The sequence below is a fragment of the Carlito syrichta genome, unplaced genomic scaffold, assembly GCF_000164805.1.
Source record: "Carlito syrichta isolate Samal-C Ts95f unplaced genomic scaffold, Tarsius_syrichta-2.0.1 Scaffold213046, whole genome shotgun sequence".
Taxonomy (NCBI): Eukaryota; Metazoa; Chordata; class Mammalia; order Primates; family Tarsiidae; genus Carlito; species Carlito syrichta.
In genome coordinates, this window is record NW_007157142.1 from 201,990 (window position 1) to 219,817 (window position 17,828).

At 39.7% G+C, this 17,828-nt stretch overlaps 1 protein-coding gene across 1 annotated transcript in view; it reads left to right on the forward strand.

The window, feature by feature from the left end:
- The window catches only part of IDO2 (indoleamine 2,3-dioxygenase 2), a 67,185-nt gene extending 54,012 nt beyond the window's left edge, over nucleotides 1-13,173 (forward strand). The window contains exons 8-10 of the mRNA XM_008051637.2: nucleotides 2,745-2,796; nucleotides 11,501-11,649; nucleotides 12,816-13,173. Of these exons, the coding sequence (XP_008049828.1) occupies nucleotides 2,745-2,796; nucleotides 11,501-11,649; nucleotides 12,816-13,171 (557 nt within the window). The 3' untranslated portion in view covers nucleotides 13,172-13,173. The remainder of the gene's footprint in view (nucleotides 1-2,744; nucleotides 2,797-11,500; nucleotides 11,650-12,815) is intronic.
- The last annotated feature ends 4,655 nt before the right edge of the window (nucleotides 13,174-17,828 follow it).

A 17,828-nucleotide genomic window follows, 5' to 3' on the forward strand; every position in this document is an offset into this window, starting at 1 on the left:
TGGGTCTCGAACCCGCAGGCTCAGGTAATCCACTCACCTCAGCCTCCCAAAGGCACAGGATTGTAAGCTGAGCCACCGAGCCCGGCTTGTCTTATCCCTTTGGAAAGCAAAAGTTCTTGCCTACATCTATACCACCCTGAATATGCCTGATGTTGTCTCAATGCAAAAATTCTTAATTTAAATATAGCAAACATAACAATCATTTGTGAAAGCTGGTACTTTGTAGGTCCAGCATAAGAAATTATTCCATAATCATAAGTCACAAAAATACTTTCCTATTTTTTTGTAATTTATCTTTCACATGTAAGTCTTTAATTCATATATGGGATAGGAAATAAATTCAATTTCCCTCCCTCCTATGGATAAGCACGAATCAGTAATATCAGCCCAGTCTTACATTAGATTTTCTTAAATGAATGAATCTGTTTCTGGGCTTTCTATTCTGTTTCATATTCTGTTTGCCTTTCTCTGCAATAGAGCCATCTGCCTTAAAGACTATAGCTTCAGGATTCCTTGTTTTCAAGTACAAAAAGCCCTCCTCACCTTGCCTTTCTTCTCCTACAGGGCATGGGCCATCCTGGACCTTTTGACTTTGCTACAGACTATAATCAGCTGGTCACGTTTCATTCTTTAAAATCTCTGTTGGGAATTTTGCTCAAATTGCATTAAAAACATATTAATTTGGAGAAAAATGACATAATCTTGGTTTTCTATTTAATTTTTTTGTCTTATGAAAAAATAAATGGAAAGGCAGAGAATAGCATAAAATATTAATTAAGGTTTGTGAATAAACTATCCCAAATCATTTCTTCATATTGGTAGATATTCTTTTTCATCATATGGCCTGAAATATCCAGATACAGTACTCTTTTCTTCAAAACTTCTTCTCTTAGGTATTGATATTGAGCTTTTGTGTTCATAATCATGGTAGAAAAGAGTATCTTTTCATTTACTAGTTTTTTTTTTAACTTCTTTAGAGGTAAAGAGATTGCCTGTCTTCTGCTTTATTTATAGTAACTTGATTTTTTTGTTTGTTAATAAGTATAATATTTTAAAATTTAATTACCTCCTCCCTGATCATCGCTGGCTTTTAGAATTAGATTGATATTTGAATATTAACCTGAAATCTAGCACCTTATAAACATTATTATTAATTCCAGTAAATTATTGGGGTTTTCTGTGTATAAATTATATCATTTGAAAAGAATGTTTTGTTTTTTCATTTATAATACTTACAGCTTTCATTTCTTTTCAATATTTTTTCCTTATTTTCCTGGCTAGGACCTCTAACACAATACTGAGTGGAAGTGCTGATCTTAGCTTAATTTTACATTTTAAAATTGTTTTTAGTCTTTCATCATTAAGTGTAATATGTACTGTAGGCTTTCTTTGGATTCCTTGCATCAGTTTATGAAACTCTCTTTCTATTCCTAATTAGGTGAAGGTTTTTTGCTTGTTTGTTCTAATCATTAATAGATTTTTTTTACATGTATTGAAATTATTTTACTTCAAAAATATTTCCATCTAATGAAATGCTCATTTGACTCTTCCTCCTTTAATATGTTATATTGGGCAAAATATTAAGTGATGCCAGTCATCACCACTTCAGCAAAATTTTCAGTTTCTTAGCAGTTTTAATGAGAATGGAGCACCAAATGGGAAAGATCCTGCAGTAGGACCAAGTAAAAATCCATCACATGGGACCTTGTTGCCACCAGGGAGCATTTGGAAGACTTAAGGATAAAGAAAGATATGAGTCACCAGGTGCGGTGGCTCAAACTTGTAATCCCAGCACTTTGGGAGGCTGAGGTGAGAGGATTGCCTGAGTCCATGGGTTCAAGAAAGACATGAGTCACCTGGACCCATGGGGACTTCAGAGGAAATAGCAGGAGGAGGAGGGAGGACTAGAGACTACTTGAAATGGTAGAAAAGGGATATTGATGGTGTAAAGATGTTATTATTTAGGCCTCATATTAAAGATGTTTCTTTGTCTCTCAGAAACAAAGAGACAAAGATAGGAATCTGAGTAAGATAAACATATATCAGGTCACAAAATTCAGAAGGTCCTCATTATGAGAAAAAGAGAAAACAACTTTCAAAAGTTGATGAAAATAAATTTACTATAAATAAGAGGACATGATTCCTTACATGCAAGTTAATAAATTAGTGGAATCAATGATCCCCAAGCATTGACAGAGATCAAAAATAGCTGCACGTATTAATGATGGCAGCTAAACCTGGAGCTAAATGAGCTTATTTCTGACCTGGCATGGCAATCCCTAGGGAGACACCACCCTCGTGTCCTTTGTTGACTACTGCAGACCTTCACTTGAGCATTGATGAATTTAGCTTTCCCCTCTTGTGAAAGCCTTATGAGAGATAATTCTCCCTGATTTTGTTCTCTTCGCTTTACACATTTTCTTAGACATCATCTGTTTAAACTATTACATTTTTTTAAAATGGCCTTTGTTGTTATTGTTAAGTACAGAGAAGGGAAGTGCCACAAATAGAAAAGGGCAGCATATGGAATAGTTTAAAAGTTCTGGAAGTGCCAGTGAGGGGAACTGTAGGAGAGAACATTCCATCTTCCCGGGCTGTTGTTTTCTTTCCAGGTCTCCGTGCAGATCAGATAGGGAAGCAAGCCCCAGGAGAGCAGCAGGGCCGTGCACATGTAACCAATTGGTGGGGTTTTTTTTTGGTTTTTTTTGCCTGTAGTAAAGTTCACATTTTGATTGCTTCTCCAGATTATGTAGATCCAGACATATTTTATGCAGTCATCCGGATCTTTCTCTCTGGGTAAGTATAGTTCAATTGTTTTCCTGCATGCGGTCTCTGGCATTTTCCAAATTTAATAAGGAAAGATACAGACAGAAATTTTCTAGAGTAAGAAACATACCAAATGGTCTTTGCTAAGGAACCACTCTCAGATAAGAGGAACAATGGGATGCCAACAGCATAGCAAATGACCTTGAGTACTGAATATTTAAGTTCAAAGTGATTGTCCTTAGGTCATTTAGATCCATTTGTATTCACTTTTCTTAGAATCCTACATTGTTGACAGCAGGAAAAAAAATCCAATATGTCACCCCATATTTCTGTCACTTAGATCCATTTTTTCCTTTTGTTATCAAAGCAGGTGAAAAAGTATACGAAAAACTTACCCAAAGCAATAAGTAAAAGATAAAAGTCCAATATAAAAGAATAAAAGCTTTTTTAAAAGCTTCCTGGAAGAGCTTTCTGCTATGGTTTGAAAGTGTGTCCCTCCAAAACTCATATGTTGAAATCTAATCACCAGGTAATAGTAGTAGGAGATGGGACTTCTGGGGAGTGATTACGTCAAGAGGGCCCCACCCTCATGAATGGGATTGATGCTTTTATAAAAGGGCTGGAGGGTACTAGCTAGGCTTTTTTTTTTTTTTTTGCCCTACTGCCCTTCTTTGCTTTCTACTGTGTGAAGACACAGCAGTCAAGGCACCACCTTAGAAGCAGAGTTCAGGTCCTCACCAGACACTGAACCTACCAGTGCCTTGATCTTGAACTTTGCAGCGTCCAGAACAATGAAAGATAAATTTCTATTATAAGCAGTCCCCTATTCAATATAGTTTGACTTAAGACTTTTGACTTTACGATGGGGCAAGAGTGATACACTTCCAATAGAAACCATACTTTGAGTGCTCATACAATCATTTTGTTTTTCACTTAGGATATTCAGCACTTTATTATAAAATCCGCTTTGTGTTAGATGATTTTGCCCAACCAAGGATAATGGAAATGTTCGGTGTGCATTTAAGGTAGACTAGGCTAAACTGTGAACCTTGGGAGATCAGGTGCATTAAATGCATTTTTGACTTAAGATATTTTTAACTTATGGTGAGTTTATTGGGATATAACACCATTGTAAGTCAAGAAGCATCTGTATTTACAAGTTACTCAGTCTAATTTGTTTTGTTATAGCAGCAGGAATGAACGAAGACACTAGCCTAAATCATCTTTTAATATTCCTGGGTACTCTTCTTTTCTTACATGGCTTGAAATTTCTCTAGTTAGAGAATGTCACTCTTATGTTTATTCTTTTAAATATATGAGTCATTCTTACATTGACATGTATTAATCAGATTGCCTTCCTATGTAAATTAACTAAGGGAAATTAAGGTTGTTGTTTTATAAAATTTTTAAATGGTGAGAAGTCAAAAGTGGAGGCAGTGGATAGATGAGTTGCAATATGTGAAAAAGTTACCACCTAGGGGATGATTTTGTTAACTAAGAGATGCCTGAAGTGCTGTCGGTAGAAAGAATCTGAAGTTGTTCCTGGATATAACAGGAGACATGCCAAATGCCAAAATCTATTACTGATATGATCCACTGGTGCAAGAACAGAGTGGTGACATGTAATAAGTATTTCCTCCAGATTGGGTAAGACTGAAGTGTCAGACACTTCAAGGGGAGTCCAGACCAGTGAGGAATCTTTATTGTCTGGAGTAGAGAGTGGAAACAAGCAGGGTTTTGAAAGTAACCTGAAAATAATGGGTACATGGGGTACATGGTTTATAGGAGAAAGAGAAAACATAAAGAAGGCGGGTGCAGAAATGGAGTTGGGAATGTGTCTCAAAATTTAGGCTTTCTCTGTATACCTCTGGCAATATTAGGCAAAAGACATGAATAGACACTTCTCAAAAGAAGATATATGGGAAGCCAACAGACACATGAAAAAGTCCTCAGCCTCACTCGTCATCAGAAAAATGCAAATCAAAACCACATTGAGATACCAGCTAACCCCAGTAAGAATGGCCATCATTAATAAAACAAACAACAGATGCTGACGAAAATGTGGAGGAAAAGGAACACTTCTACACTGTTGGTGGGAAAGCAAACAAGTGCAACCTCTTTGGAAGACGGTGTGGCAATTTCTGCAAAAACTGGAAATTGACTTTCCATATGATGCAGTAATTCACCCATTGGGAATATATCCAGAGGAACTCAAATCATTCTACAAAAAAGATACCTGCAGACGTATGATTGTTGCAACTCTATTTACAATAGCAAAAACATGGAACCAACCATGTTGCCCGTTGAAGCTGGACTGGATTGGAAAAAATGTGGTACATATACACAATGGAATATTATGCAGCCATGAAGAAGGACAAACATATGAACTTCACAGCAACTTGAATGGATTTAGAGTCTTTCATACTCAGTGATCTATCATAGAAACAAAGAAGAGTACCATATGTTCTCACTCATAAGCAGACCTTGAACGATTATAATACTAAAAGAAAGGAATTGGCAGTAGTGGGAAACTGTCAGGGGAGGAGAGGTAGGATGGGCAGTTGAGGGAAACTGCTAGGGAAGAGAGGGGCACACCTCATCAGCAAGGGTAACTGCATAATCAACATTTGTATAGCTAACTCTGAATTGTACCTCACATTTTTATGGTAAAAAAAAGAAAAAAGATAAATTTAAAAAATTATGCTACCCTATAGTAAGATTATATTAGATATAGAAAGAGACTGGGATTTAGAAAGCACCCAATCCTGAAAAATCTCTGTGCATTACGTTGCTCTCTAAATCTGTATTAGTTTTCCTTTGTTGCATAACAAATTATCACTCATTTAGCAGCTAAAAGCAACATAAACTTGTATCATAGTTTGGGAAGTTAGAAGCCTGGGCAAGCTCAACTGGGTTTTCTGCTGAGGGTTTCACAAGGCTAAAATCAAGTTATCCTTTGGGCTGGGCTCCTAACTGAAGATCCAGGGAAGAATCCACTTCAAAACTTATTTACAGCCTGTAATCCCAGCACTTTGGGAGGCCGAGGTGAGTGGATTGCCTGAGCCCTTGGATTTGAGACCAGCCCAGGCAACTTGGTGAGACCTTGTCTGTACAATAAAAAATCTAAAATCAGTCAGGTGTGGTAGTACACACCTGTAGTTCTGGCTAGTAGGAAGGCTGAGGTGGAAGGATAGTCAGAGCCCAGCAGGTCAGCGCTGGGGTGGCCGTGAGTGTGCCACTGCATTCCAGCCTGGGTGATGGAGTGAGACTCCAACTCAAACAACAACAACAAAAACTCATTTACATTGTCAGAATGAAGTTTTGGGGCCTCTAAAACAGATCTGTTTTCTGAAGCTGCTCTCAACTTTTAGAGGTCTCTTCATCGTGTGGCTCCCTCCCTCTCAGCAATGAGAAGTACAGCCTTTCTAGTATTTCAGTTCTTTCTGACTTCTTTTTCTGTCAGCCAGAGAAAGTGCTCTGCTTTTAAAAATGGTCGTATGTAATTAAACACAACTTACCTAGATAATTCAGGATAACTCCCTAAGGTCAACTGATTAGTAATCTTAATTATATCTGTAAAGTACCCTCTGCCATATAATATATCATATTGACAGGCATGATAATATCTCATATTATTAAAATCCTAGGAATTAGAAAGAAATCTTGGGAAATAATTTTTGGAATTCTGCCTACCACAGCATCTTCCAAGAAAATAGGTTAATTCTACTTTTTACAATTTTAATTTTTTTTTTTTGAGTTGAGGGTCTCACTCTATCATCCAGGCTGGAGTGCAGTGGCAAAATCATGGCTAACTGCAGCCTAGACCTCCCGGGCTCAGATGATTCTTCCACCTCTGCTTCCTATGTAGCTAGTACCACAGGCACACACCACCACACCAGGGGAATTTTTTTTATTTTTCGTAGAGACAAGGCTGACTATGTTCCGCCCATGCTGGTCTTGAACTCTTGGGATCTAGCAATTATTCTGTCTTGACCTCCCAAAGTCCTGGAATCACAGGCATAAGCCACTGCTCCCAATCAATTCTACTTTTTTTTTTTAAATGTCAGAACTATCTGATAAGGATGAACTGTATATTCTGAAGTCCTTGTGATTAGATGTACACTAGAGAATGACTTTGCTTTCGTTAAAATAAGCTCTGGATCACTGACACATTTTATCCATGATCTATGTAAATACCTCTCCTCTGTTCTGATCCTCTAAATATTTTCCATGTAGCTAAGTGACCAGTAAGTACTAAATCCTAAATGAATTGCTAAGTATAGATAGCCAAAGACATCTGGATTATTGGGCATTCCCAGTAGGGCTGTCATGAAAAATGTAAATTTGCTTCATTCATCGTGATTTGTCCTATTTTTGGCTTATTATTTCTTGCTTACTTTTTAAAAACACATTTTTATTTGGGAGAAAGGAAGGATTTCACATGTAGATAAATACATATTCCCCTTAGTTCCCTCTCACATTCAGTTTCTCAGGGAAGTTAACCTGTGTAAAGGGAGGGGGAATAAAACCTCATTTCTTTTCTTTATTTAAACTTCCTCTTTCCTTGGGGTTTCTAGAATTTTGCTACAAGAAAGGTTAAAAATAACCTTGGCTACAGAGGTTTCAAAGAAAAAAAAAATTTTTCCCAACAAGCAGAGCTTGGGTCTGAGAATGCATGAAAGCAATCATTAGGCTGCTCCAGGAAACACAATTTACCTTCCTATCTTAACCTTATTAAGCTAAAGAACATGGGTTTTGGAAGTAGATGTGCTTATTTAAATTTTTTGAACTTTTATGCTGGTGTTTTTCTCCATCACCTTCCATGTGGCTTCAGCCTATCCTCTTCTGAGTGAGGAGCTAAAAGGAGATTGATTAATGTCTCTTGACAATTTTAGACATGTACTAGCTCTTTTAAGTTGATCAGGTTCTTTCAAGAAACATACTTGGGTCTACATATTCTGGATATAATCCAGACTTATAGAATGCTATTTTTAAAATTTTCTCATTCATCTAATATTTAGTGAGTGCTTATCCCATACCAGGCACAATTCTAGGTGCTAGAAATAGAGCAGTGTAACTAAATGGCAACTTGAGGCTTATATTTTGATGATAGGAGACTCACAACATATAAATAAACCAGTAAATTGAACAAAAGCAAGCATGATGCAACATATGTTACAGCAACAAGCAAAATGGGGAAATTAAGAGTAGGATATAGGGTATTAGGGAGGGCTGAGTATGGTGGCTGAAGTTTCTTATCCACTTATTGTGGTCCAGGAATGCGCACCACTTAGTGACATTTGAGCACATGCCCTAAGTGAATGAGGAACCACTGAGCAAAAAGAACAGCAATTGCAATGACCCTGGTGTGGGAGCATGTTTACCATGGTGGAAGAATCACAAAGAGATCAGCAGGACAGAAAACACTGTGGGAGAATGAGGAAGAGACAAGTGACAGTAGAGACCAGACCGCATAGCAGCTTGCTGGCAACATTAGCAAGTACTCTGCAAGACAGGCTAGGCATGGTTCCACCAGAGTCATGAAGGGTGAAAGTATTCACCAATACAATTATGAATTAGGAAAGTTAGGCTTATCAGAGGAAAGATGTTGTAAAGGGCACAAGAGACAGGATAACAGAAGTACTCACTGCTATTTACTGCAAGAGAAGGTGGCCTGAGGTTCTTCCCAGTGGAGTTTGACCCTCTCTACAGTTAGGGTGAGTTTTAGGATTCCCATCATGTATTTGCATTCCTGCCATGCAAATGAGTTCATTCTGATGGGTTGCTGTTTGACTTTGACTGTATGTGGTTTGTGGGCCAGCTGGAAGCTATTCATCCCGTACAATTCTTGTAATCTCATTCTGAGATTTCCTTCTTCAGAACAGTTTATCCAATTTACCCAATTGATGCTGGCCTGATTAAGCCTCATGTTCCTCCACAGCAAGTTTTAAAAAGAATAATGACATGATCTGTCTTACTTTTCAATATCTTCACAGTATCTGCTGAATGAAAAATAGACTACTGAAGAACAATGGCGGAATCAAGCAAAGTGTTTAAGAAACTATCATGACAGTCCAGGGTGGTGGATGGTGCTAAGGATGAAGGTGTCAAGAAATGGTCGAACTTGGGGTATACATTGAAGTCATAGTTGACAGATTTTGCTATTGGATTGCACATGGAAGGAAAGGGAAGGAGATCAAAGATGATGCTAAAGTGTTTTTTTTTCCCTTAGTTTTTGTCCTGATCTACTGAAAGAATAGAACTGTCATTTACTTTAATGGGTAATACAGGTTTGGCAAAGAAGGAGACACTGGGATATCAGCTTTGGAATGTATTCATTCCTGTGGAGATAATTGATTAGGCAGTTGGACATGTGAATCTGGAGCATAGGGGAGAGATCCAGCTATAGGTGAAAATTTGTAAACAGTCAGAATATAGTTGGTTTTGAAATCCATGAAGTTAGATAAGCCTACTTGTAAAGTGAGAGTAGTGACAAGTCACAAGGACCTGGCCCTTGTGAGAATCAAGATGGGAAGGAAATGGAGAAGGAGCCCAAAATGACTGCCTACAACCATCAGCCAGATTACAAAGAAAGATCTGAACAAGTGTGCCATACTCATTTGGTCCCTTATCACCCAATAGCATCACGTCTTTAATATTTCTTCCTCATAAAAGAATGTCCAGTAATCTTACTGGACCAGTGTCCTGACATTTGAGAACTATCAAAATCTCTCTGGATTCCATTTCATCCTCCCAACAGCTGTAGGAAGCAGATACAAACTGAGGGAATTAAGACTCAGAAAGATTTGTACAAAGGGACAACATAGTGAGAGGGAGTGCAGGGATTCCAACTCCCTCTCAATAATATAATAAAATGACTAATATCAATTGAATGCTAAATGTTTTGCAGACACTGAGCAGGTATTGTGTTAATGAATTCCCACAATAACCCAATAAGGGTTATATCTATATTAATATTACCCAGCGAGGAAACTGAGGATCAGAGAGGATGATTATGCCATGGCTCATAGTTAATAAATGGCAGAGCTGAGATTAAATTCTGTATCTGCCTGCAATAGAACCCTCTCTCTTATCAGGAGCTGCTTGTTTGGGACTTTTCAGTGGGAATCTTTCCCTTGCTCTTCCATGTCCCCCTATCTTGCATCCTGTGCTTTATCTCGTTCCAGAGTCTTAGTTCCCCAACTGCAGTGGTCACTCTGCTATTTATCCAGTGAAAACCATAGTGCGGCCAACCCTAAACACTCCCCAAAGAAAACAACCCAGCTCCTTACAGCGTTTCCATCCTCAGGGCAGTATTTGAAAAAGGTCATGAACAGCCCGCAGAGCAGCCTCTGTGGCTTTTATATGTGGTATGTGTGTGTCCCTTCTCTTGAGCACAGTGACTTTGAAAATTACAAGAAAAGGGTGAAACATTAGTGTGAATCTGTTATCTAAACTCATAACAGGGAAGGTAGTTTGTTCCTGGCCACAAGAGGAAAACATGGTTTTCATTAGGAAAAATAGAAATTCACATAGGAGGTTTTTGGGAAAATGAAAATAGAGAATTATAAGCTTGGGGTTTCAGTTTTAGTTTCATCTTTTAAATGATAATAATAATAAAGCAATGTAGCCCCTAGAAATTTAACTGTGTCTTTGTTTCTTTATAAAATGGAATAGAAATAAATACCTTTCCTGATCTACTCACAATAGGTCAAATGAGAAAATGAATGTGAAGGTGCTTTATAAACTGTAAAGCGTGTAGGTACAAATGTGTTGTGAGCTTGTTCTTGATTTTCTCATTATGAAGTTGCCTAATATATTCTGTGATTATTCGAGACTCTATGAAAACCAGACACAGGGAAATGAGTAAAATAGACGGAGGCAGAAAAGAGGGGGACTCAGAGAAAACAGTGAAGAAAGGGAATCAGAAAGACAAGGAGAGGAAAGGAGGGGAAGGGAGCGGAGGAGAAGGAGAAAGAAGGGGAAGGGAGGGGAGGACAGAGGACAGGAAGGAAGTGGAAGGGAGGGAAAGAGAGGAAAATCCACTTAATCTGAGCACAGCTAAACGCACCAGTTCCAGGGGCATGTCCCTGACTTTAGCCTCTGGTAAGTCTCAGGGCTGCATTGGGTTCCCTGTTGTTAATCTTTCTTATCCACCCTTATTATCAGTAACAAAGCATTTGGTAAAGGCATTCTCACAAAGTCAGGTAATATCTAGAACTGATAGGTTAATGTGATGATTACAGCTATCACTGTTTCAGAGAAGGACAAAGATATGTGTGTGTGTATTTGTATGTGTGTGTGTATACTCAGGTATGTGCATTTGTGTATATTTGTGAATATTTACTTGTAGAATTTCAAGGATGAGGTCATCAAAGTTGAGGCTAGCCGAGGAAGTGGAGAAGAGTTTTTTCAGAGTCCAGAAATTGTTCCTGTTGATCAGAACCAATGGCATCTTTATTACTGAATTTTTAAAATGAATATGTCATGGAACCAAAGCCAAAAATTCCTCTCTAAATAGCCTTTACTTCTCTGGAAGAATCCTTAAATCCAGCCTATTATGACACTGGGGTCGAGATAATGCTGAAACACTTATAAAGATACTCCATCTTTTGCCCTAAAATTACCACTGAAATCATGTTTCCTTTCTTACTCACACTTAGTTTCCATGTTAGAAAGTATGCTGCTAACTCCCAGCAATCCTTTCTTCTCTCTGACTTTTACTCTTGCTTAGATGGAAAGATAATCCAGCAATGCCTGTGGGGCTGATATATGAAGGAGTCTCCAAAGAACCTCTAAAATACTCTGGAGGGAGTGCAGCTCAGAGCACAGTGCTTCATGCCTTCGATGAGTTCTTAGGCATTCATCATAGCAAGGAAAGTGGTAAGTCAGACTTTGTTTTTTCCTTAAGAGGAGAGGGAGGAATAACAGATTTTTTTTCTTTTTTTACCAATTGATAAATGCCATGAAGTCTGCATTTCTCTAAATCAGTCAAGAAACTATGTGCCTGCCAAATGTTTTGGTGTCAAGTCAAATTAATATTGGATCTCAAAAGGATCTTGGGTTTCATTTCTAAATCTTATAAAATTGCTATATCTCTAACAGTTCACTGAGATTTTGGTTTGGATCCTCAGTCAGTAGCTTCTTTTTTCCAAAGTAGGGGGAGATCTGGAGTGTGAAGACTATGACATTATTGATGTGTCTGGGTCAGCTGGTAACAGGTCTGAGCTCCTCCAGGAAAGACCTTCCCCATAAAGTGGTGCAACCTCTGGCCAAATCTACTAAGGCCAGAAGAAGGCTCTCTCATTTTAGAAGCTTGAAGGTGCTCATTTTCTTACCTGGCAGAATCAAGCTAAGTATTTAACAGGTGCAAAATGACACCTCGTTCTATAGAATTTTCAAGTTAGATTAGAACAACAACAACAGCAACAACAACAACAAAGACCAAAACTCAGTGTCTTAGAGTCAAGTCATTTCTCTGGAACTGTGATAATTTTTTAATACATTTTTGCATTTAGTGATAGTAGTTGATTTACCATACACAATAGTCAATGCATAAGGAATTTACTATGAATGTCTATTGATTTGATTTTTAAACAATTTGGCTTCAAGGGACTACTACTAAAACCATTGCTCTCTCTTGGTCTTTTTGTCTTTATATACTCTTTTCTAGCATTCCCTCCAGAACAAAACTCTGAGGAAATAACATTCACCAGAGTATTCAGCTGGCCAACTTAAGGGTTTGTATTCTTCATTTGCAGACATTCTTCATGGGAGCTAGCTACTATATGGCTTGTTTCATTTGGTATGTAATAAATATGTCTGCACTGGCTGGTAGGTCTAGTTCCTACTCAGTCATCTGAGATGTGCCTGCTTCTTTTTCTCTTCCCCTTCTCCTGGCAACAGTTAGAAATATGCACTTGAATACTTGAAGCCCGAGAGCAAAAGAGTCAACAAGGTCGACTGAGTTAGAGCACCAGCAACAATTCCTGCTGCATTCCTGTCTGGAAATGTGGTGTTCTGATGTTGCTCTGGATTGTTTCTTTCAGCTGACTTTCTGTACAGAATGAGGGACTACATGCCTCCTTCCCACAAAGCCTTCATTGAAGAAATCCGTGCCACTCCTTCACTGAGGAACCACGTTCTGTCCTCTGGACATGGCCGCCTTCTGACAGCCTACAACCAGTGTCTGGAGGCCCTGGCAGAGCTGCGTAGCTATCACATCACCGTGGTGACCAAATACCTCATCACAGCTGCGGCCAAGGCCAAGAGCGGGAAGCTGAACCACCTTCCAGGGCCACCACAGGCTTTAGAAGACAGGGGCACAGGTGGAACTGCAGTGATGAGCTTCCTAAAGAATGTCAGGGATCAGACCTTAGCATCCATCCTCCATGCAAGTGGTTAGGAACCTGCCCTCTCCCCAGCAGAGCAGAACCCCCATAGAAGACAGTTGGTCTGGAGAATGAGGCTTAGGGTTCTGCCTGAAATCATCCAAGCAGGACTCAGCCCTGTTCATGCTCCTGCTCTGTAGAACACCATGTTGTGTTTTGTGGAGAGCTGCTGTCTTCACTAAGGAGAGTGGGTGTGGCCAGAGACTTTCCTTCTCTACCTGATCACTGCTTAACAGCAAATAACTTTGGAGATTTCCTCATGCAGAATCCCACGGAGGAGTGACTGTACCTTGCTCTCTTTGCCATGTAATAGAAAACCAATCTACATTTCAAAAACCGAATGAAACTGCCCAGGGACAGATTACCTTGTTGATTTCCTTAGAACACAAATTCACTTAACAATTTATTAAATTCCCACTGAGCACTGCCTCCAAGATTAGAAGAGGGATTTCCATGGCCCTAGACTAGCCTGCTTCTCCCTGAATGCATTGAATTTGGCAGCAGGGGGACACGTGGAAGGAAGAGGATGCTGACAATAAAGACGTGGATGTCATCAGTGTGAAAATGAATAGTTAATGATGTGGGAAGGGATGAAACTTGCACATAGTACATAGACCTGCAAATTCTACTGTGATTCCTTTCCCTTTCTCTCTCTCTCTCTCTCTCTCTCTCTCTCTCTCTCTCTCTCTCTCTCTCTCCTCCTTCCTTCCTTATTAGAAGAATGATTCTTCTTATCCTGAAGGTCTGTATTTGGAAAATGAATGAATTGATCCTTTCTAGTAAATGAGGAAAATGGGAATGAATAGTAAATACACATGTTCAGTGTGAAAATGAATGTAACTGCTTTTATTGACTTAGTTTCTTTCTCAAGGCCTCATTCTACCTGACAACAGAAAATCAGAAAACTTTAATCAGGCCAATTTATAATAAATTTCATTAATTTAAGATTGACTCCCACTGTGAACACACAAATATGCTTGGAATAGTTTCTGAATTCCAAGAGACCTATCTAGTATCATGGCCTCAGGGGAGGCACTTGATCACTGAGTCTCTGTGAAAGTCATCTGTTAAGAAGTCTCCCTCCCCAGTGGACGTTGGTCAAGTGGAGTTTGTAGCATGTGTCATCCTAGCACATTCTTTAGTCCTAAAGGTCCTATCTCACCACTTGGAAAAACATCTGGCTATTTTCTGCATCCCCTAGGAGTCGTTGGAGATTGCCAGCATGCACAGTAACCATCTCCACTCTCCAGGGTTATGGGGACGAGAGATTTCCTGACCCTTGCAAACCCCCAGCGCCCTTGATAGAAAGACATGAATGAATATCTTCCTCTTGGGCATGGAGAAGACTCTTACTCTTACTTTATTTTTTTTCTGAGTTAGAGTCTTACTCCATCACCCAGGCTGGAGTGCAGTGGCACGCTCACAGCCACCCCAGTGCCAACCTACTGGGTTCAGGTGATTCTTCTGCCGCAGCCTTCCAAGCAGCCGAAACTACAGGCACGTGCTACCCCGCCCAGCTAATTTTTTTTTTAATTGTGGAGATGAGGTCTCGCCAAGTTGCCCAGGCTGTTCTCAAACTTGTGGGCCCAGGCAATAACCTTACCTTGGCCTCCCAAAGTACTGGGATTACAGACTTCAGCCACTGTGCCTGGCTGGCTCTTACTATTTCATGTCTCCAGAGCTTGGTCTGGCAAAGATGAGGAGGTGGGCAGGACAGGACCAAGAACTTCTTCTCAGAGGCATTCACCAATGCTCTTCTCTGTGTCTGTCACTCCTCCTCCTACTCTAACCCAGAGAGAGAGAGAATCTTTTTCTAGTCTGGGTGGGCCAAGGAAAACCAGTGAGTCTGCAGTGTCCTTTCTACCTGTTGTTTATATCAGAACCCTAGCTCAAAAGGCTTAGGCTGTCATAACTCAAAATGCTTTTTTTTTTTTTTTAGTTGGAGTCTCACTCTGTCGCCCAGACTGCCAGACTGGAGTGCAGTGGCACGCTCCCAGCCACCACAGCCTCGACCTGCTGGGCTCCAGTAATCCTTCCATCTTAGCCTTCCAAGTAGCTGGAACTACAAGCATGCGCTACCACACCCAGCTAATTTTTGATTTATTGTAGAGATGAGGTCTTGCCAAGTTGCCCAGGTGGGTCTCGAACTTGCAGGTTCAAGCAACCCACTCACCTCAGTCTCCCAAAGCTCAGGATTACAGGCTGAGCCACCGAGTCCGGCTTCAAAATGCCTTTTGTCCCCACATGCTGTCCTTGTCTTGTGTTTGAAAAGTTCATTTTGAACCTTCAAAAAAGTGAGCATGAATATATTTATTTCTCTTTGATTTTCTCTGGGATCAATAAACCCAGACGGTCTTAACTGCCTGGGCTGAACATATACCATGGTTCAAGGACTAGGACTAGATGGGAAAGAAGATAAAAGCACATTGGTGAATGATCCAAACGTTATCCCTTCTCACTGTCATTCTCAGGTGAAAAGAACATGTTGTTTAGAAGGATAGCTTTTCCCTTTTTTTAAACAATGTGATTTTTGACCAACTTCAGAAATTCACTAATCCTCAGCTTCCTCGTTCCTATAAAATCAAGATGATCAGATGAGTTTCAGCATAGATACACACAACAGAAGGGATAGCAACAGCGTAGAGGGCAAAGTCAACAAAATTTATTTGGTTGTGAGGTGAGACTCAGAGCACAGTGCAGATATCAATTCAAGAAGAAACACAATTCCTCAAGTCTCTTGGACTCACAGAAATAAAGTGACCATTTATCATTTTGAGACACTGGAAAGTAGAGGCCAAAAAAGAAGTGTACTCCAGATGTGTCACATTTTATATTGGCAGACATGCTGTTGAAACTGAGTTTTCTTCATTGTCAAAAAGGAATTGCATAATGACTGTGTGGAGCCAAATGGTGGTTGTCAGGTTGTTATTCCCCCACATTATGTCCTGGAACTGGGGAGAACCAAGTCTGGGGGGTTCTTAAGAACCAGGATAGGCTGGGTGTGGTGGCTCAAGCCTGTAATTCCAGCACTTTGGGAAGCCGAAGTGAGAGGATTGCCTGAGCTCAGGGATTCGAGACCAGCCTGGGCAACTTGATGAGACCTTGTATCTACAATATACAAAAAAATTAGAGGTGGGGCAGGAGGGTGGGATTGACAGTAGTTGAAATCTGCCTGGGAGGGGGGCACACCTCATCAACAAGGGTACCTACAAAATGTATATTTGTATACCTAACCTGAATTGTACCCCACAACTTAAAAACAAATTTAATTTTAATTTAATTTTTAAAAAATTAGCCGGACGTGGTAGCATGCACCTGTAGTTCCGGCTACTTGAAAGGCTGAGACGGAAGGATCACCTGAACCAGCAGGTTGATGATGGGGTGGCCATGAGCATGCCACTGTACTCCAGCCTGGACAACAGAGTGAGTGAGACTCTGACTCAAAAAAAAGAACCAGGATAGAAGTTGAAACTGGGAGTCTACCTCCTTGCACTTGGAAAAAAAAAGGGATAACATGATCCCCAAACAGGCAAGCAAAGTAAGATGGAATCTGGATTTTTCTTGAAATCATGTATACCTGTGTGAAGAGTAATAACAACGAACTTTTACTTAACAAAGCTTGCCACAGTCATTTCAGATTTTAAATCTAGACCACTACTAAAAGGGGCCCTGTTTTGTCTCTCAGAGTGACAGGATTAACAAAATCATCTTAATTGGTTTGCTTTCAATGACTGCAAATTCACTCAAAGACACCTCAGAGCTTGACACAGAATTTTCAATAAATTTCATATAAAGGAAAAACTGAATAATTAGTAAATTAAATGGGGTAGAAAAAGAAGTATACAAGGGTTTTTTTTTCAAGATTTCTAAGGACAAAGGGTATGCACTTCAGTAAAAAAACACCTGTCTAATGGTAAGAATACTTTTATTAGCAGCAGTATTTTGTGGGGTGTTATGGCAAAGTGGGACTCCCGATCCTTCGTGCCTCAGTGTGTCTAGCATAGATATTTACTTACAGTACAAGCTATTTAACTTGCTTAACATTTCTAGTCGTAGTCATCACACTTGTGTGTTGTGAAATGCAAACAAATGTGTATTTGTGAGAGAGTAGGCCTGGAGCAAAAAGTAGCATTATGATGGTGCTGTATGTTCCCTGAATATCCCTCTGATCTGGATAAAAAGACAAGTCTGGAGAAAATAAACAGTAGGAGGAGTAGGAAGTGTGTGCTTTCCCACCCTGGAAGTTCTTAGGAGAGTGGAGAGAAGACCCAAAGACATGCAATTAGCAGGAGTTGCAGAGACCATTTTCTGAGCACATGGGTGGAGCTATGAGTGCGTGTGTCTAGACGTAAGAGGCAGAATCATGACTGAGAACAAAGAGACTGGCAAGTTCCATTCCAGGTCAGATCCTGGGACAAACACACTCTGATGTAGGACTTGTAAGTTTTGTCTCATGACAAGAATAAGAAACATGTTGTCACAGGATTATACTTTAAATTCATCCAGATAAAATCAAACACGTGGTAGTGCTTAACCTGACTCAGTGATTGTAGAATAAATCAGTACCCAGCTTGAATGAAATGGAAAGGAGTTCTGTCATTCTTGCTGCCAAAGATAGTTTCCTTCCGGATGTGCAGTCTCATTGCCAGGAGCCTGGTGAAGGTGAGGAAA